Source organism: Arachis stenosperma, chromosome 10 (genome assembly GCF_014773155.1).
Source record: "Arachis stenosperma cultivar V10309 chromosome 10, arast.V10309.gnm1.PFL2, whole genome shotgun sequence".
Lineage (NCBI taxonomy): Eukaryota > Viridiplantae > Streptophyta > Magnoliopsida > Fabales > Fabaceae > Arachis > Arachis stenosperma.
In genome coordinates, this window is record NC_080386.1 from 104,280,401 (window position 1) to 104,302,327 (window position 21,927).

Genomic DNA, 21,927 nt, shown 5'->3' on the forward strand with positions numbered 1-21,927 from the left:
CTCCGGAACGAGTTTTTCTATTAACAGATCCTCTGTGGTGCACCAAAACCACAAAACTCTCCTCACTAGCCATCTTACTCCCTCTAATGAGACTAACTCACGTTTGGAACCATATATATACAGCTCAGTCTCACACTAATTCGAACCGGTCTGGTTCGAACTATGATTTGTGTAATTCAAACTAATCCGGTTCGAATTACACGGAAACCGTCTCTCTCTATAATTCGAACCAGCTTAGTTCAAATTACGTTCATTCTTAATTCGAACCAAGCTGGTTCGATTTATTACCAACCAAAAAAACCTAATTCGAACTCATCTGGTTCGATTTACTAACAATTAGAGTTCGAACCAACCTGGTTCGAATTATATAAAAATACGATCTGACTTATTGCTGAAACGATTTTTGCTTTGGCGTATTTACGTAATTTTTTGAGTCAGTTGGCTTATTATGGTTTTTTACCCTAATAAATAAATTTGCAATTAAAGATTTGCAATTGGAATAAAAAAACAGGAAGGTATTTGCAAAAAGTGGAAAACATTTCTAATTTAGATATAATAAAGAGATGTTATGTGACAATTTTTTGCTGCAAAATTAGATATATATATATATATATATATATATATATAATGGATTTAAAAAATAAATTTAAATAGTAACTATTTGATTTGGTCCGTACAATTTTTTCCACGTGAAACGGTGAAAGAGACAGATAGCAGAGAAGAGAACATTCCACACAGAACAATCGTGGATCAAATTTGTCAAAGAAGCAGCAGCAGTTCTATCACTATCAACAGAAATGGAAGAAGGAGAAAAAGAAGAAGAAGAGAGCGAATCGGTAAGAGTAAAGGACATCCTTCTGAAGCGGAAGATCGGAAAAGGGTCGTTCTCGGCGGTGTGGAAGGCGGAGCACAGAGGCACCGGCGAAGAGGTGGCAGTGAAACAGGTCTTCCTCTCCAAACTCAGCCCTCGCCTTAAGTCATCGTTCCACTGCGAGCTCAATTTCTTGTCCTCCGTCAACCACCCCAACATCGTTCGCCTCCTTGATTTCTTCCAGGTTCTTCTTTTTTAATTTTAGCTTTTATTTGAATGCCCTTTTTCTTATTTTTTAAATTTAAGTGAAATATGTTGAGAAAATCAATTCTTTGTTGCATAATTGAAGGATCATTTTATTATTATTTTTATTATTTAAACTTTCGCTATTGCTGTTTTCTACTTTAGTATGATGGATGTGCGTACTTGGTGATGGAGTTCTGTGCTGGAGGAAACCTTGCTTCTTATATCCGATTCCATGGGAGAGTTCAACAACAAACTGCCAGAAGATTCATGCAGCAGCTTGGTAACTCTTTTACCTGCATTCTTTATTGAAGTATTCTTTTGGTGTTGGTGCTTGTTTTAGCCTTGCAAGTTTGCAACTAAGGAATTTGTCTCAGTGTTTTGCAGGTTCTGGTATGAAAATATTACAAAGTCATGGTATCATTCATAGAGATTTGAAACCAGAGGTAAAGCTAAAATGAAAAATGTATGTGACATTGTTGCTACTTTGGTTTGAGATGCCTATTACTACATTAGCATTTATGTGAACTAAATACTTACTTCGAATGGTGGGATTGTGAGGGCCATTAGTATGTAGCTTGAATTGTTCATGAAAAAGATAATCTATTTGTAGCGAATATCACTTTGCTGGAAACAAATCTGTTTGCATTGATGGTGTTGTTGAATCAGAACATTTTGCTATCAAAACCCAGAGATGATGCGATTCTAAAGATTGCAGACTTTGGTCTCTCAAGGTAGTTATCAGTTTAGGGGAAATAAATATAAGTAGTTGCAATTTTTATTTTTATTTAGTTTCATGTTGTTACCCCAACTTCTTTGTCTTTCATAAAATATGAAGAACTGTACGTCCGGGCGAGTATGCGGAGACAGTCTGTGGTACGCCATTATACATGGCACCGGAAGTTCTTCAGTTCCAGAAATACGATAGCAAGGTATCACCAGCCGTCTTTGCTTTTAAGTATTAACATTGACATCTATAAATTGGGTTTAGTGAAATTTTGTTGTGTTATAGGCAGATATGTGGAGTATTGGGGTTATTCTTTTCGAGCTTCTAAACGGCTACCCTCCTTTTAATGGCAGAAATAATGTTCAGGTAAACATCATGACTTTGAACAAGAAATAAAAAGTTTTTTTTTTTTTTGGACCTGGAAGAAATAAAAAGTTTCATTCTGCAATCATGGCTGATACAAGATGCTTATTTCAGCTGTTAAAGAATATCAGATCCTCTACCGGCTTGCCATTTTCTCAGATGATTCTTTTAGGATTGGATCCTGATTGTCTTGATGTTTGTTCAAAACTACTATGCTCAAATCCAGGTTATTGGCATCTCCTGTATTACTTATATTTTTCCTTCTGTTCAATCAATTAAGTTTGAAGAATTTATTTACTTCTCACTCCATTGTAGTGGATCGCCTATCTTTCGATGAATTTTATCAGCATAGGTTTCTACGTAGAAAAGTGATGGGAGCTTGATGGTAACCCACGATTAACTGTTCATAATTTCCACAAGATCAGCAATTCAGAACCCAAGATGGCAACTTCTTTACAAGTCCAACAAGGCAACAAGAACAATATCCGACGATCACATATGTAGGCATAAGATATTAACCAAAGTCGTTACTCTAATGAAGACATCTTCATGTGAAGAATATATTATAAACCATTAAATGGTTTAATATATTTAACTAAATATGTTTAATTGAATTATCCAACAATTCACAATATTATCACAAAGATGTCTTCATGAAAATAGTCAATTTAACCAATACTAAAATTCAACTGGTTCTAAAAATCTAGATAGATTTTTGAAATGGTTCCTTTTTTTTAGGCGATGCAAAATAAGTCCACTGCGATTTACAATGTGTCTCTCGTTATTGGCAAAAACATGAATGAAACGCTATCTTTTTCCTCACTTTGATTACACTATAATCCATTCAACAAAACAAAGCCTAATGATACAAATTACGGAATCAGTTTAACTATATTTTAGTTGTGTTTTCCACTCAAATAGTCAAATGATATATATGCACGAGACAGAGACTTAGCTCTATGGTTCCTGGCTGAGGCACTGTGCAGCCTTATTCCAAATTTGACTCGCACATCATACTCTTCTGATGCAAGGTTCCCCCATCCATGTCCGATATGGCAATATGTTTTAATAGAATACACAATTTTATAAAGGATTATGTTGACACACCCCCACCCAACATTGTACATGTAAAGACAATTATTACAACACAAGCACAATATATACATGTGACCTGAGGATCAGAATCCAAAATAATGAATAACCACAGGAGCATCGAACGAGATGGCATTCCATGATTCTGCCTGAGGATTCTTGTACTAAGGGATGCAAAACCACATGGTCCAACTCAGCGGTCTTCCCTTTGGACAGCATTTGGATCTGACATCATGTCCATCATCATTTTCTCAGGAGAATCTTCCCAATTCGCAAATGTTTTCAAGTCAACCTACAAAGTAGCATGAAACAACTGTTACATCTGTACCAAAATTGAACTTGGTTGCAACAAGTCAACAACAAAATAGGTCAAACTAGGATATACTTTTCGTCTTTGTTCATTGAAGAGTTCTTCTCTCCTTTTGTACGAGCTTTGCACTTCCTTTGCTACTTCCCCTCCAAGTCCCCAGACTTCCACTTCTGAAATCACAGCTTCAACGGCTAGGAAACCCTGAAACAATAACTAATCAACAGAAGCTCGGAAATACGAGACACAATTAACTTAAATTGGACAGCCATGAAGAATTCCTAAGATGGTCATTCTCTTTTCGTTGAGGAAGACCAGAAGTTACTTTTTATGCAAGCATTACTCATTATAGGTTTACAAAATTAAGGCATAGAGATCTACTTGATCCGGAAAGAGAGAACCACTACGGTAGGTTTTGTCAATAGCATGGTGGCGAATGGTCACTTTGGAAAAATCTTCTTCAATAAATATTCTCTCATTTCCTGGAGTTCCACCAAATGCAACTCCCACTGGTTTTGGATGCGCTTGGTACACCCTACCAGTAGGATGCAAGTGGCTATAAACAAAATTCTTTTCCTTACCTGCCAACAACAGCGTTTATAATTGTTTCAGCGTTTCATCAAAACTGCTCATATACCATGGAAGGGATGGGAAAAAGGCGGAAGAAAGGAATGTTAACACCTCTATGACATACCACTGGGTGGGAATGCACGAAACACAGGGCTTATTGAATATAAACATCCAGAAGCTCCATAGAAGGTATCCTTATTTTCAAGACCTTGACTTGTTAGGGCACCTATAACCCACTTCCTATCAGTGGAACTTCCCTCACGAGCATTTCCTGAACTTGCGGCAATCAAAATTAGCAGTGGACCCTTGTAACCTTCTACATGAGACCAAAATCTATTGAGGCCTCGTCCATGAGTAGATGACCTATAACAAAGTAAACTTTTATCAATAGTTATTTTCTTTCTCCATCTTGTATCTTTCAAAATCATGATTATGAACAAGAACTCAATAGAAAGAAAATCACCGCAACACCAAAATGGGTGATTGGGGTTATGCTTTTTGAAAAATAAGAAGGGCCCAGAGACTAAAACACAGAACAGAAATATGAGACTGATTAAGGGTTAGCGATGCAAACCGATAAAGAAGGTTTTTATCCATTCCACTTCCACTGCATAAAAATACTCTTGAAATCTCATCATTTACTGTACTTTTTTGTGTGATAGATATTGCCCACGCTCTTCCTTGGGTTAAAATATAATCACATGCTGCTGCAGATGAAATATCTCCAGTAGAGGAATTCAAATATTCCAATTGATCCTGCCATTCAGAATAGCAGCTTCTTATTAGTGCATCTTACAACACGTCAACACCTAAGAACTAGATGTAACATTTTTACCTTAAAAGGACTATTGGTAAAAAGATAGGTGCTATATTGCTACAATGGTTAACAATACAATAGCAAAAAATGTAATGTGCACACGCCAAAAACAAACTACCAAATCAACCACAATTTGTGTATGAATATATATATTATTTAACTAATTTTTAATGTGTATTTTATATTCTCTGATATATTTTTTTTAGGTGGCTGATTTAGTGGATGCTTTGCTTTTAATATTTTGAATCTTTGCCTAATTTCATCAAATCACAACTTACCCCTGCCATTTGTATTCTTGCATGAAAATACTGCCTTAAGCAATCTGGAAGACATGGCACCGTACTCATAACCCAAGTAACAAACTTCCCTGCAGGAAGTTCAACTCCCAAACTTGATACATCACAATCCCACACATTGAAGCCACCCTCAACTTTGCCACAAGATGTGATCGCTGACAACACCAAATGGCTAAGATCAGGTAACCTAACATTCCCTTTCCTTTCAGAATTTCCCAAATTTCTACAATCCCAAGACATAACCCAACACACGTAAAGAAGAAGAAGCACGTCACTCGGAAGAAGGTGACCATTAATCTTGCATTCATCATCCTCAGACTCAAACACCAAATGCAGAGGCACATTCGCTTTCAAAGCCATTGCAGCAAACACTCTGAAAAGCATGTTGAGTGAAACAGACGCAGAAACCCTAGCACAGCACTTATTGAAGCCATTAACGAACTGAAGCCAATCGATTCCACCTTTGCCGGGAACGAAAAATTGATCGACGATTGAGGAACCTAAGTGATCCAACAAAACCGGAAACGAAGCCGGGACGCTGTTGCCGGAGTAGGTTCGATCTTCGCGTGCGAAACCGAAGCATTGCTGAAAAGAACGTGCTTTGCAAGTTAGAAATCAAAGGAAGAGAAAAAGAAGAGTAAGAAGTGGTGTGTGTGAGAGAGTAGTTACCGCACCGGAAGATTTTCGAAGGGGACGGCATTAGTTTGGGGATTGGAGAGGTTGGAGAAGGCTTTGTGGAGGAGTGGGAGAGCACCGGTGGAGGCTGCGACGGATTCTGCCTCCCTTTGTTCGGCGGAAACCGCGGGCTCTGTAGACTGAGACGCTCCCATCGGCAGCGTAAAAGATCAGATTTAGTTTTTAGTTTAGTTTATTGTTTTCGCCAACTGAGAATGTGGCGGTGGCACCTGATCTTGCCAAAACGAGGAAAGTACGTGGCACGTTTATATTCTAGTTGCGTATAACTATTTACTTTCTCTAACGTTCTATAACTTAAAAAAAAAACAAATCAATACACAAAGTAGTATCTGAACAAACAGTTGATCAAGGCTCAATTTTTTTGATATAGAGGCTTTGTGTGTGTTTTTTCTGGATATGGAGTCATGGAGGCGCCATTCAAATATATGGGACAGCTTTTTTGTTAGTGTCAGGTTCAAGAACTCGAATCGTGCGATTTGTTTGAGTTTTAAGTTTGGCATAGTAAATCAGTAGGTCCGATTTGAGGAGGAAGAGATTTTGGAATTTCGAAAGGTGGTAATCGTACCTTCCGAGTTATTAGTAGTGTTGATTTTTTTCTTTTTTGTGTTGTGTTATGAAATCAGAGGGTCCGAGCTGAATTTTTTATTATTTTTTTGAATTCACTAAAGGTATTTGCATGGTCTGATTTGGTTGGGACTTTAAATAAAAGTTGGTAAAAACTGGATCAGAACAACAACTCGCATCTTCTTCTCCTTCTTGAACGGTTCTTTTTTCTGGTTTTTAGTTTCTCTGTTTCTTACTTGTTTGGCATAATAGCTAAACATCTAAAACCCAAGTTTATGAGCTTGTTAATGTGATTGAGAGAAATGAGTAACAGAATTTTATTGAAGGTGTATTATTTTGGTCAGATTTTGTTACAAACATCTGAAAGAGTAACATTTGTTTGTGAAAATTCATTAGATGTTGTGATTCCTTTCACAATCTCATTTGAAGAGCTCAAAAGTGTGATCTGTGAAAAGATTCATTCTGAGAGGACAAGAAGAATATCATGTATTCTATATAGATATCCTATACAAGTGTTTGGTGGATTCGTCCAGTTTCAAACCAAATATGTAACGGACGAAGCGAGCATGCAAGATATGTTTTCCATGTATATTGAAAATCGGAGTCAACTCTCGTTCATCGAGTTGTATGTTGAGTTTGAGCAATCTGAGGCCGACCAGAATATTCTACGGGAAGATTACAATAGTGACAGTGAAGAAGAGTTCGAAAGCAACTACGAAGTTGTTGGTGCAGATGGAGATGAGGTTCAAGGTGACGGAGCTATGGCTCCGGATGTGTCTGATGTGGCAACTACACTGGCAAACGATGTGCCGTTTGAGGAGCCATCATTCATGCGAGTTTTGGATTTGGAAGCCATGCATGTTCCGGAATTTCCGGATTATATCAGTGCAGGTATGTAATTCTCCGTATTTATAAGAAGGATTAGAATTTTTTAATAATTTATCTTGATAGTTAGACCAAGTAGCTAAGTGAGGTGTGAAAATATACTCGATCAGTATTTATTTTTGTTTACCTGTTTGTGTATTTAACTTTAAGATAGTAAATTTATTAGGAAGTTATTGAATTAGTTGAATATAAATTAGAATTTATTGGTTAATTAGTAAATTAGTTAAATATCTGTTAGTATTTATGAGTTAATTTAGTAAATTAAGTAAATATAAATTGGTATTTATTAGTATTTATTAGTAAATTAGTAAATTATATTAATATAAATTAGTATTTATTAGTATAGAATAGTAAACTAGTAAATTAGTTAAATTAAAATTAGTATCTGTTAGTAGATTAGTTGAATATAAATAAGTATTTGTTAGTAAATTAGTTAAATATAAATAGTTTGGAGGTTTTTATCATAATTGATGCAGTAAAAATTGTTTTACGTTTATTTTCGATGTTTAAATATTTGTGTTTTTAAAATTGGTTGTATGGTTGTCCTAGTGGCAGAAATTCCTTTTGTCGCAGATGGTGAATTTGTTGTTGAGATGGAATTCAGTTCTAGGGAAGCTGTTATTAAAGCGATAAAAGAGTATACTATACGAAGAAGCGTAGACTACTGGGTGTATGAGTCTGAGCCGTTGACATTTTATGCGAAGTGTACACAGTATGGGTTAGGGTGTGATTGGCTTATCCGGGTTAGCATGATCAGCCGGAAGTACTGTTGGGTTATAAGGAGGTATAATGGAATCACACATGTACCAGAGCCACAATTTCTCAGGATCATTCGAAGCTGAATTCGACCTAAATTGCAGAAGAAATTAAGCCGTTGGTTGAGGCAGACCCCGCCTTGAAGGTAAAATCGGTTATAGCAGAGGTGCAATCGAAGTTCAACTACACTATTAGTTATCGGAAAGCATGGTTGGCTAAGCAAAAGACAGTGGAAAAAATATTTGGAGGCTGGGAAGCATCGTACGAAGCGTTGCCTATATGGTTTGAGGCCATGTGGCACAAGGAGCCATCAGCTGTTGTTCATTTTGAGACTATGCCTGCATATCAAGGCGATGACTTAGTGACTGATATTCGGGTGTTGCATCGTGTCTTCTGGAGTTATTACCCCTGCATTAGAGCATTCAGACATTGTAAGCCAGTTGTCCAGGTGGATGGGACTCACTTGTACGGAAAGTACAAGGGTTGTCTACTAGTGGCAGTGTCACAGGATGACAACAACAATATCGTCCTAATTGCGTTTGCAATTATGGAGGGAGAGACTTCAGATGCGTGGCACTTTTTCCTGAGTAACCTTCGTCAGCATGTTGTCACTCGGGATGGTGTGGGACTGATATCCGACGGTCACGAATCCATAAATGCAGCTGTGGAAAGGAGTAACGGGGCTTGGTCACCTCCTAGAGCTTTTCATATGTTTTGCATCAGGCATATAGAGTCGAATTTTCTGAGAAAATTCAAGGCGCCGTACTTGCAAAAACTAGTCGTCAACATAGGTAGTGCTCAGTAAAGCTAATTAATTTAGTAACAAAGTTCCCTTCAATAAGTGTGTTGACTTCTTTTGTTTCATATATTTCTTTTTATCCTGCAGGATATTCGAGGACGGTGCGGGAGTACGAGGTGCGTTACCAGCGTTTACGAGAACGGGGCGAGGCCTTCACTGACTGGTTAAACCGAATCCCCCGAGAACAGTACGCGTTGGCTTTTGATGGTGGATATCGATGGGGTCAAATGACGACGAATCTAGTGGAATGCATCAATTTAGTATTGAAGGGTGCACGCAATCTCTCCGTGACTGCCCTTGTGAAGGCAACATTCTACAGGCTTAACGAGTTGTTTCCTCAAAAAAGAGCGGAGGCGGAAGCTCGGATTAATGCTGGCCATATGTTTTCTGATGTCGTGACCTCGAAGTTGCATGCAAACTAACTTGCATCAGGAAACATTCAGGTTAGTTGCTTTGACCGGCAGAATGAGGTCTTTGAGGTGCGTGAGATGCCAAGTGGACTGGAGTTTGCAGTGGACCTACGTGGCCTTCGATGTGACTGTGGTGAGTTCCAGGTGGACCGGATCCCCTGTCGACATGTCTTTGCATGTTGTGCCAACCAGCGACTAGATTGGCAAGTGTATGTTCATGATGTGTATAAGATGGACCAAGTTCGGCGGGGGTACCGAGCAAGGTTTAGGCCACTAGGTAACCCCACTACATGGCCTGCTTACAACGGACCTCGGTTCATCCCAAATCCGTTCCTGAGACGCGTCATGAAAGGTCGCCCCAAAATGACGCGCTTCTTGAATGAGATGGACACGCGAATGTTACGTTGGCCTAGGCCCCAACTACTTTCTCATTCCCCACTTTACATCCTTCACGAAGTTCTTGCATTTTTTTACGGCCTTTTTGAACACATATGGAGTGTAGCGATTAGCGCTACGACGTGGCGGATCAATCCTGAGATTGTAACCTTTGCCTTTGTCATCCAGAGTGTGTGCCTGACCTGTATACAAAATAATAAAAACAATTAAATATTGTGACATTAGGTAGTCAAACCAACATGGATACAACATATCATTTAGTAAAACCACACAGAAATACCATTTATGAACACAAAATGAATACCTAATCGAACATGTAAAGCAAAATACAAAACATAATACCATCATTGCGGGATTTCTCATCCTCATCGAACTCCTCTATTTCATCCTCCTCATCATCGTCCTCGTTATCCGGGTCATCTACTAGATACGCATTGGTCTCTTGCTCGAGTGTGTTAGCATCTTCTTAAAGAGGTCTCATGAAAATACGATTAGGATTTTGACTATTAAGAACTCCGCGTCCACCTTCACTTCTACTAGAGTCAATAGATACGAACCCTCCAGAAGCGACCGATGAGGTATGGCACGGGAGCCTCGCATCCAATGAATACCTACCTGCCAGAAACTCAAGATGATTGCCATATTATGATTGTCTTGCATCTGCAGCCATGAACCCAAGCAATTGGCTAAAAGAACCTCCTTCTCCTTGTTCAAACTGTGACATACTCCAATATTGTTGAGGTATTGGAAATGGTGGGGTGAACTATGTCTGAGGTACATACTAGCTTGAGAACTGAGGTTGTTCTTGTGGAAGTGGATTCGGAGTGGATGGTGGCGGCGACTGTGGCTCCAGTTCCTCATTGTCATCATCCGCATCCTGACTATCCTCATCCATACCCTCATTACACTCATCCATATCCTGATTACCCTCATCATTGTCTTGACCCACAAGATTCGACAAGTTCAAGCGGTCCCCATATTTTGACCGTTACCAGTACATGTAAGTTTCCAATGGATGCTGTGAAGGCATGGGAAGCTCAGAAAGAACGTAGTTATACCTGTTTGTCCAATGCATCACCTAAATTGAATGACTCGGTGTTGTAGCCCAGTTAAGATTCTTAGAACCAGTCAGGACTTCTCCATGCGCCTTGTCCAGATTCCGCTCCTGATGAGGTACTCTCTGAACAAAACCGAACTGTCTCCTATACCTATCGGTAGCATGCCACTCGATACATTCAAATGACATCAACGAAACAGTAGCGGTCCACACAACTGACTGCATATAGATTTCAGCAGGAATTATGTTCGGATCCACGCGATCCACAGCATAAGCAAGCCACACAAATTGGAAAAATAAAGGAAACTCATGATTACAACCCAGAATACCAATAACAATAACAATGCTTCATAATTTTGTCCCAGACCCCAAACCCGAAACTAAGAATTCTTTAATTAAAACACACATGGCTTTCCTGGAGTTCATCAAAGGCCTTCCTAAAGTGAGCTAGATTCAGATATCTATATCGTCGGTCACCACGCTCCCAGTTACACCACCTAATATCATATATTCAATTAGCTAAACTGAATTTTAAATATAAAGATACGGGTAGATTGTAACATAATATTACCTGTTGGCTAGTGAAAAACTGTGGGGTTCCCTGGGAAGCGGCGATAGATATGGCAGTTGGATCGAAGCCCAACCGAGCAGAAGTATTATTGGGCCATCTATTTCCTTACAGTTATAACGAGATGCCCTGCATAACGGCCTGTAGAGGTGTGCTAGGCATGCCGATCCCCAACTATACTATCGGCAAAATCACGAAGCAAGGGTAGAAACTTCCAGTGCACACCAGCCCCAGATTTATCCCCAAACAAGATCGTCCCGATCATCAACATAATGTGGCACTTCACATACCTCTGTATACTTATTTCATCACTCAACTGGATGTTTTCTTTTAGATCCCGCAGCCAAGTCAGTTTTATGCAGCATCCTCTACAGTCCGACTTACGCGGTGCAACTCCAAATTGATGCAAACACTCCGCCTCCAACACTGAGAAACTACTCATTGTCATCCCAGTAACTGGAAGACCATCCGTCGGAAGACCAAGAATTAGAGTCACATCTTCAAGAGTTACGGCACATTCACCAATTGGAAAGTGAAACGTATGTGCATCAGGGTGCCACCGTTCGATTAGAGCATTCACAAGTGCTTTCTGATTTTGTACGACACCAATCTGAAATGCATGATAAAATCCAGTAACTCATAAATGCTCCTGATCCACCCGATCGTTGTACCGATCCGGTGGAACTGGATGGTCACATGTCAACATTTTTAATTTCTACAAAAAACATAACAAATTATTAGTCAACTCATTAACTATTACTAACTTACTACTAGAAGGCAAGAATTTTTTAACTACAGCTACTCATTAACAAAATTTGTGCAACTAACTCAACAACAAATATTACTTGAAACCACACATCTGTCATAAATTATTTGACTTAATTCGACTAAAACAAATAATTAGTACTTCCAAAATGAATTATTAATAACATTAACTAATACATACATATACATAGATTCATAATACATACATATACATACATTCCTAATCAAATCTCAAGAAAATTAGTAAATTAGAGATGCTGTTTATTTATTTATTTGCGATATGAAAAAAATTTTTCTAATACATAATATTATTATTTGTAATATTGATTATCTATTAGCTATTACTTAAGTAAAATTAAATACATATTTCTAAATTTTAAAAAATATTAATAATTATTGTCATTATCTTCTTAAATTCATTTTCTAATAACAATAATAATTAACTTCCTAACAATGATAATTACAATTAACAAAAATAAAGTAACACACTTTTAAAAATTAATACTAACCATTCGGTTTTTATTCCTATGTCCAACTACTCATAGCCACAATAATATTTAATTTCCTAACAATTATAAATAACTAAAAATTTATAAAATAATTCAAAAAAAAAAAAACGTTGTATCCAAAAATTAATAACAATTCGGTTTACATTTTATAATTTATTTTCTAAATATTTTAATATTTCACTTCTTCCAAAATTCTAATAATTATAATAAGAAATATTAAACAAATTAAAAAAAACTATTGCGTTTCTTTTAAACTGCAAGTATATATATAGCATCATTAACACACTAACAATAATAATAATTAACACACTAATAATAATAATTTTTATACAAAAATAATGAAAAAATTAAAAAAAATAAAAATAGTCCTAATCATTCTATATATATTTCTAAGTTTAGATCCTAAGAATGATAACAATAACTAAATTTCTAACAATAATAACTATAATTATAAAAATTAAAATTTTTTTAACAAATTTACATAATCAGAATGACTGAGATAGTGCATAATATGAAGCTCAGGATGATCAACATCTTTAATTTTATTTCTTTTTGGCATTTTCCTATTTTCTCCACCATGCAAACCCACCAGCGGCAGTGAAATGAAGAACAACAATGGAGTTTTGAGGTTGAAAGTGAAGGATCAAAGTAATAACTCGGATGGTGATAGTCCTTATTGCATCCAGCGAGTTGGTCTGTGGGGCACCATTTGGGGAGCTATGTTTGCGTGCCGCGTGTCCACCATGCAACAAAATGGACCGTCCGTTTTTGTTGCCACAAGTCGGACCCTCCGTGTTGCACCTTATGTGTCGCATGGTCCGATTTGCAACACATCTGACACCACACCCATGTGTAGCCCTCCTCCTTTCCATAACCTGGTGCAACACAATCCAAACGTCCATATAGAAATTAAAAAGTGGTTGATTAATGTTCTCTCTAAACTTAAAATTGTACTAAATTTATCTTTGAATTTAATAATGATCATTTTTGAGATATTTTTTGTAGCAAAATGCTAATGTAATATGCAGAGATTACGTTGAAAACTACATTGGACAAATAAAACGTCTTTATTTTAGTTTTGACGAACATAAATGATATTGTTTAGCGTATTTTGAAAAATTTTATCATCTTTTTTTTCTAACTCCAACAAATTAAAATCCTTTAAAATATCCTAAACGATGTCGTTTATGTTCTATTTAGACGTTAAAAATAAAACGGCGATATTTTATCAATTCAGTGTAACTTTTAATGTGACCTCTGACTAACCACATTATCATTCTATCACCCGAAAGTATCTCAGAAATGACCGTTATCAAGATTTTGAAAGCCGGACTGACTAGTTCGACCAGATTAACCATAAATCGGTCATCTGGTTGGTCCAATTAATCTCCAAAACTGTCCTACAAAAAATCGATTAAAAATTAGCTAAATCGATAATTAACCAATGAACCGGCCAGATTTTTTGAAGGCCCGATTTTGTAATCTGCCTTAGAAATGGCGTCGCTTTGACGCAAAAAAAAAAAAAGATAAAATCCACTAACCCAGTCCCAATTCCCAAATGAGCCTCACAACGCCTCCCTCTCTCTTCTGATCCTAATTTCCTCCAATGAGCAGAAGGAACGCCTCCATCATCCTTACCACTATCGGCGTCGGTAGTAACCACCAGCAGTTGCCACCCTCGCCACTCAAAACTTATATCATCGTCCTCGTTTGAAGTTTCTATCGTTAGTCGCCTCTGTCCTATCGAGTATCTATTTCTGTCGACGTGGACTTTAAGCCTTCTTTGCTCTCTCTGCTGCCCTGAACTCGTATCTGATTGGCCATCTTTCTCCTCTGACAAGCATTCCTCCATTGTTTCTCGTCTTTTTTTTCTTACTTTATTTTTTACGATTTTATTTTTGAGTTAATTTTTTTTGTAAGTGTTCATTTTTTTTTCTTGTTCATTCTTTTTCCGAGTTTTGAAAATAATTTTGTTCATTATTGATGGAATCTTATTAATTTTATTAATTTTTGATGCAATTATATGAATTAACATAATGTTGAGGTTTCAGGTTAATTATATGATATCCATAATCTTAATGACACTTATGTCTCTAATCTTGATGTTCAGATTTATCTCCATAATCTTGATGGTATCTGTTAATTTTATTAATTATGTTGATAATATTAAGGTTCAGGTTAATTATAGATTATTTTTTAATAATTTTATTTAATATTTAATTAAATTAGTTTGACTTTCGGTTCAATTGCGATTGAACTATTAAACTATTGAACTCGTTATTTGACCGGTTTATTGATTGGTTCGATTCTTGCAATTTTGACTGTTGTTAAATTCAGTAACAAAATTGAGACAATTTTAAGTTGAGAAATGATATTGAGACTCGATTGCAAGTTTACGGACCACTTTAAGTATTAACTCTAAAAGAAATTGCCCATTTAATCATAGTTATTGAAATTAAATTGATAACTAAACTAATTACACTATTGCATTTCGGGTTTATTAGTTCAATTAGTTAATAAGATTATAATTATACTATATGGACACACAAAATAGATTATTAAATCATTAACTCTTATAGAATATATACGGGTTAATGGTAAAATTAATTATTAAAAAATAAATTATACTTCAAATTTATTTTTAAAAAATTTATCGATTAAATTAATTTTTTAAAATTATAAATTAATCAAATTTATTTTTTTTCCTTTATTAACAATTTTTATCAATAAATAATAATATAAAATATTAACTGTCAACATATGTGATACCTAATATATCTAATTGGAGATTGATTAGATATGTTTATAAAAATATATCAATTTAGTCTCTAGGTTATATTAGGATTATGATTTATGTAATTGAAAAAAAAAAGATTAAATTAATATATTTTTATAAATATATATAGTTGGTGTCCAATTAAATATATCATGTATTATATATGTAGTCAATTAACATTTCACATTATCAATTATTAACAAAAATGGTTAATAGAGTGAAAAAAATGTGATTATTTTATAATTTTTGAATGACTAATTTGATTGATACAATTTTTTAAAGATAAATTTAGATGACTCATTTTTCAGGAACTAATTTAACTATTAACTCAAATATATATATTAAAATTTAAAATATATATTAAAAATAAATTAAACAGCACATCTATTTAATTGAGTAAATCTTTGTTTTTGTTTTTTTTTTTACAAAAAACTTCCTTTCTTTTATTTACTTGTTTTGTTTTTAAATCTTCTTTCAAAGTTTTTCATTCCAATCTTAAAAAAAATAATTTTCACTCACAAATATAGGATTTTTTATTTAAATAAATTAAAAAATATTTTATTTACTGAAATAAATAATTTAAAAATTATTACGAAAATATGTAGAATTACTTATCTCATTTACAGCGTAACACGTATATATCTCGTTTACAGTGTAAACGAGATACATGCAAGCTAATCTTATTTACACTGTAAACGAGATACCTATTGAGTTATAACATTTATAGTATAAACGAGATACGGTAAGACAAACTTCCAACAGCTATAAAAGGATGTGCGACTCTTACCATTCTCCACATACATTTCATACTTTCTTCTCCTCCGTTTTTCTTCCAAAAATTAGGCTGTTTGTGTGTATCTCAGTTATTGTATGAGAAACAGTGACAATGAGGTGATATTTGAGTGTGATAATCCGATACTGTTGTGCACTCGGCGCGTACGTTTGTTGTCCGAGTTGAAGAGTCTGATATTGGGCAACCTTTGTGGTTTAAGGAGAAAAGAGATCGGAAGGGTAGGGTATAAGTTGCTAGCTCCGGTGGGTAACAGTTTTTCGGTTTCGCCTGTTTCGGCTCTAAGGCAACGAGCATGTGCGACTCATGTTTGACATCCATGGGAGAATCATGGCAAAACAAGTGATGGAGCTTTCCGTCGAGGATGGTGATATTGGTGGTAGTGAATCCGTCCACTTGACCTTTGTGCAGGATGACCCACCTCTCGCACTACCACCGATTTATATTGCTAGTCCAGTGGAAGACATGGACGTGGGTGATGAAGACTCTGACGAAGAGTACGTTATTGCGGATAGCAACGATAGTGATTCCTTTGAAGATGATGATGAATAGGAGTTTGTACCAGAGATGCCAGCCGAGGCAGTGGTGCGCTATGTTTTGCCTCTTTCCACTCGATTTTGGGCTATCAGATGTACCAAGTCACTATTATGCATTGGATCTGGATGCGATACATGAGAAATCTCCATTTTATAACACCAGGGAAGACGATTACAACTTAGACGATGGGGTGGAGTTTCGTGTCGGCTAATGCAGGGTGTGAAGAACTATAGCATTTGCAAAAGTGTTGAGTACCGAATGGTCAAATCAGACTGATTAAAGTACCATGTGCATTGCCGCCAAGCTGTAACTGGATGTCCCTGGAGCCTCCGTGTAGCCCTCCACCAGAGCTTCGGATACTGGTGATGTCAAGTTTAATTGTGGCGTATTTACTCATTTATGATTGCTATATCTAGTGTAGTTTCCAACCATGAATGTATTATTTCATTAGAGAGGTCCGGAGGGTTGGTGAAGCGCATACATATTTAGCACTGGTGCACGAAATTGTGATCACTACAACTTCGCACAACTAACCAGCAAGTGCACTGGGTCGTCCAAGTAATACCTTGCGTGAGCAAGGGTCGATCCCACGGAGATTGTCGGCTTGAAGCAAGCTATGGTTATCTTGCAAATCTTAGTCAGGATATCAGGAATTATCAGGATTGATTGTAAAAAGTAAAAGAACATGAAATGGTTACTTGTATTGCAGTAATGGAGAATAGGTTGAGGTTTGGAGATGCTCCATCTTCTGAATCTCTGCTTTCCTACTGTCTTCTTCATCAAACACGCAAGTCTCCTTCCATGGCAAGCTCATGTAGGGTTTCACCGTTGTCAATGGCTACCTCCCATCCTCGCAGTGAAAGCTAATGCACGCACTCTGTCACAGTACTACCAATCACCGGTTTGGTTCCCTCCCCTACCGGAATAGAATCCCTCTTTTGCGTCTGTCACTAACGCCCAGTAGGTTACAGGTTTGAAGCACGTCACAGTCATTCAATCATTGAATCCTACTCAGAATACCACAGACAAGGTTTAGACCTTCCGGATTCTCTTGAATGCTGCCATCAGGTCCTGCCTATACCACGAAGATTCCGATTAAAGAACCCAAGAGATAACTACTCAATCTAAGATAGAACAGAGGTGGTTGTCAGGCACGTGTTCATAGTTGAGAATGATGATGATTGTCACGGATCATCACATTCATCCGGATTAAGAACAAGTGTTATCTTAGAATCGAAGCAAGCATGATTGAATAAGAAACAGTAGTAATTGCATTAATCCATCAAGACACAGCAGAGCTCCTCACCCCCAACCATGGGGTTTAGAGGCTCATACTGTGGAAAGAAACGTGTACAAAATGTTATGAGGTCATAAGGTACGGATACAATGTCAAAAGATCCTATAAGTAGTAAAAGCTAGTATCCTAAGGTTTGCAGAAATGAGTAAATGACAGAAAAATCCACTTCCGGGCCCACTTGGTGTGTGCTTGGGCTGAGCAATGAAGCTTTTATGTGTAGAGACGTTTTCTGGAGTTAAACGCCAGCTTTCATGCCAGTTTGGGCGTTTAACTCCAAATTTTATGCCAGTTCCGGCGTTTAACGCTGGAATTTCTGTAGGTGACTTTGAGCGCCGGTTTGGGCCATCAAATCTTGGGCAAAGTATGGACTATTATATATTGCTGGAAAGCCCAGGATGTCTACTTTCCAATGCCGTTGAGAGCGCGCCAATTGGGCTCCTGTAGCTTCAGAAAATCCACTTCGAGTGCAGGGAGGTCAGAATCCAACAGCATCTGCAGTCCTTTTCAGTCTCTGGATCAGATTTTTGCTCAGGACCCTCAATTTCAGTCAGAAAATACCTGAAATCACAGAAAAACACACAAACTTATAGTAAAGTCCAGAAAAGTGAATTTTAATTAAAAACTAATAGAAATATACTAAAAACTAACTAAAAGATACTAAAAACATACTAAAAACAATGCCAAAAAGCATACAAATTATCCGCTCATCACAACACCAAACTTAAATTGTTGCTTGTCCCCAAGCAACTGAAAATCAAAATAGGATAAAAAGAAGAGAATATACTATAGACTCCAAAATATGAAAGAAACACAGCTCCAATTAGATGAGCGGGACTAGTAGCTTTTTGCCTCCGAACAGTTTTGGCATCTCACTCTATCCTTTGAAGTTCAGAATGATTGGCATCTATAAGAATTCAGAACTCAGATAGTGTTATTGATTCTCCTAGTTAAGTATATTGATTCTTGAACATAGCCAGTGTATGAGTCTTGGCTGTGGCCCAAAGCACTCTGTCTTCCAGTATTACCACCGGATACATACATGCCACAGACACATAATTGGGTGAACCTTCTTAGATTGTGACTCAGCTTTGCTAAAGTCCCCAATTAGAGGTGTCCAGGGTTCTTAAGCACACTCTTGTTGCCTTGGATCACAACTTTATTTCCTTCTCTTCTTTTTTTTTCTTTTCTTTTTCTTTTTCTTTCTTTTTTTTTCGAAATTTTTTTTTTCACTGCTTTTCTTGCTTCAAGAATCAATTTGATGATTTTTCAGATCCTCAATAACAGTTCTCTTTCTCCTCAGTCTTTCAAGAGCCAACAATTTTAACATTCTTAAAACAACAAATTCAAAAGACATATGCACTGTTCAAGCATTCATTCAGAAAACAAAAAGTATTGTCACCACATCAAACTAATTCAACTAGTTTCAGAGATAAATTTCGAAATCCTGCACTTCTTGTTCTTTTGTGATTAAAGCATTTTTCTTTTAAGAGAGGTGATGGATTCATAGGACATTCATAGCTTTAAGGCATAAACTTTATTAATTTTATTAATTAAGAGCAAGACTCAAATATAGATATAAGATGAGACTAAAAATAATAAATAAAAAAAACGAAAAATAATAGGCTCCTAATGATAGAGGTTTTCACAGAGTTAGGACTCAACAACCTTGATTTTGAGAAGTGGCTGCTCCCTCAGCTTGATAGGAGAGCTTTTGGCGCTTCATCTCTTGAATTTCACGCCCCTGCTTCTCTTGCTCCTTCAGCAATTTGCAGAGCATGCAGTTCTGATTCTGCTGTTCTTCCTTCAGTTGCTCCATAGTCTCTTGCAACTTGTTAATAGATGCTTCTAGGTTGGACCAGTAGTCAATTCTTGGAAATTCAGGGAGGAATTCCTGCGCCCTCCTCTTGATGGAGTTGTCTTGCACTTGTCCTTCCATTGACTTCTTGGTGATTGGGTGTTCAATGGGTATGAACTCATCTACTCCCATTTTCACCCCAGCCTCTTTACAGAGCAAGGAAATCAAGCTTGGATAAGCCAATTTGGCTTCAGTGGAATTCTTATTTGCAATTGTGTAGATCTCACAAGCAATCACATGATGCACCTCCACTTCTTTTCCAAGCATAATGCAATGAATCATCACTGCCCTCTTGATGGTGACCTCAGAACGGTTGCTACTGGGCAATATGGAACGCCCAATGAAGTCTAGCCAACCTCTTGCAATTGGCTTGAGGTCTCCCCTCTTGAGTTGGTTTGGGACACCCTTTGAATTGGTTATCCACTTAGTCCCAGGGAGGCATATGTCCTCTAGAACTTGATCCAACCCCTTATCTACTCTCACCATCCTCCTATTAAAGGAATCAGGATCATCTTGCAGTTGAGGCAACTTGAAGATTTCTCTTATTTTGTCCAGATGGAAGTATATAACTTTCCCTCTGACCATGGTTCTGTAGGTATGGTAAGCGGTTCCAGTTATTCTCTGCTTATCTGTTAGCCACAGATTTGAGTAGAATTCCTGAACCATGTTCCTTCCAACCTTTGTTTCAGGATTGGTTAGAACTTCCCATCCTCTGTTTCGAATTTGCTCTTGGATCCCCGGATATTCATCTTCCTTCAGATCAAATTTAACTTCCGGGATCACTGACCTCAGACCCATTATTTTATGATAATGGTCTTCATGTTCTTTGGTTAAGAACTTCTCTTCATTCCAAAGATTCTTTGGATTATTCTCTTTCTTGCCTCTTAAATTGGTTTGTTTTCCCTTAGGAGCCATGATATTGATGAATCTTGGCTTAGTGATCACGGAAAAGCACACCAAACTTAGAGGTTTGCTTGTCCTCAAGCAAAATAAAGAGAGAAGAGAGGGGAGGAAGAGGAAATTCGAATGGTGTGGTGGAATTAGGGAGCCAAACGTGAATTTATAAGGTGGGGAGGGGAGTTTTCGAAAAAAGAGAGAGAGATTTGAAAAGATATGGACAGAAATTGAGAAAAGGGTGAGTTTTTGAAGAAGATTTGGGATTAATTTGAAATAGATTTGAAGAATGGTTTTGATTTGTGAAGATTTGAAAGTGAATGATGAAGGATTGAAGTGCATTTATGTAGAAGAGTATGGTTAAAAAGAGGAAAGTTTGAAAAAAATTGAGTTGAAAACAAAACTGTGGTCCCCCCACCTTTCTGGCGTTAAACGCCCAGAATGGCACCCATTCTGGCGTTTAACGCCCATTTGCTACCCTTTTTGGGCGTTTAACGCCCAGCCAGGTGCCCTGGCTGGCGTTAAACGCCAGAAATCCTTTGTCACTGGGCGTTTTTACAAAACGCCCAGGATGCTGCACACCTGGCGTTAAACGCCCAGAATGGTGCCCATTCCGGTGTTTAACGCCCAAAATGGCACCATTCCTGGCGTTAAACGCCCAGAATGGTACCCATTCTGGCGTTTAACGCCCAAAATGCCCCTTACTGGCGTTTTTTCGCCAGTAAGCTCATTTTCTCTGCTTTTTGAGCTGAATCCTTCTGTAACTCTGTGAATTCCTTCATTTTTGATACTTGCCTTTGTAAGAACAATTCATACAACCTTCTAATGACTGGGTTGCCTCCCAGCAAGCGCTTCTTTACTGTCTTTAGCTGGACTTTCACTGAGAATCACTCAAGTCTCAGTTTTGAGCATTCCTGCTCAAAATTTCCTTCAAGATAGTGCTTGATTCTCTGTCCATTAACAATGAACTTCTTGTCAGAATCAATATCCTGAAGCTCAACATATCCATATGGTGATACTCCTGTAATCACATACGGACCCCTCCACCGGGATTTGAGTTTTCCTGGAAACAGTCTGAGCCTGGAGTTGAAGAGCAGAACTTTTTGTCCTGGCTCAAAGACTCTGGTTGACAATCTCTTGTCATGCC

General features: G+C 37.2%; 3 protein-coding genes across 4 annotated transcripts; 2 read left to right on the plus strand and 1 right to left on the minus strand.

Moving 5' to 3' along the window:
• The first annotated feature begins 703 nt into the window (after positions 1-703).
• On the plus strand, positions 704-2,759 carry LOC130955571 (serine/threonine-protein kinase ATG1t). Of its 2 annotated transcripts, none has more exons than XM_057882462.1 (8): positions 704-1,055; positions 1,220-1,337; positions 1,442-1,500; positions 1,724-1,788; positions 1,893-1,986; positions 2,067-2,147; positions 2,259-2,370; positions 2,460-2,759. In XM_057882462.1, exons 1-8 carry the CDS (start codon positions 798-800, stop codon positions 2,525-2,527), a joined length of 855 nt encoding a protein of 284 aa, XP_057738445.1. In that variant the 5' UTR covers positions 704-797; the 3' UTR covers positions 2,528-2,759. The 2 variants fall into 2 exon arrangements, with proteins under 2 accessions (XP_057738445.1, XP_057738444.1); XM_057882461.1 differs by having other exon boundaries at positions 706-1,055; positions 2,492-2,759.
• Positions 2,760-2,936: 177 nt separating this feature from the next.
• Positions 2,937-6,153, minus strand: LOC130955570 (uncharacterized). Its single transcript, XM_057882460.1, has 7 exons — positions 5,901-6,153; positions 5,209-5,811; positions 4,688-4,869; positions 4,238-4,476; positions 3,925-4,124; positions 3,622-3,747; positions 2,937-3,528 (listed from the first exon to the last, which is right to left on the minus strand). The coding sequence occupies exons 1-7, from the start codon at positions 6,054-6,056 to the stop codon at positions 3,430-3,432; spliced, it is 1,605 nt and encodes a 534-aa protein (XP_057738443.1). The 5' UTR covers positions 6,057-6,153; the 3' UTR covers positions 2,937-3,429.
• Positions 6,154-7,052: 899 nt separating this feature from the next.
• LOC130957422 (uncharacterized) lies at positions 7,053-9,348 on the plus strand. Its single transcript, XM_057884278.1, has 3 exons — positions 7,053-7,377; positions 8,232-8,918; positions 9,014-9,348. Exons 1-3 carry the CDS (start codon positions 7,053-7,055, stop codon positions 9,346-9,348), a joined length of 1,347 nt encoding a protein of 448 aa, XP_057740261.1.
• The last annotated feature ends 12,579 nt before the right edge of the window (positions 9,349-21,927 follow it).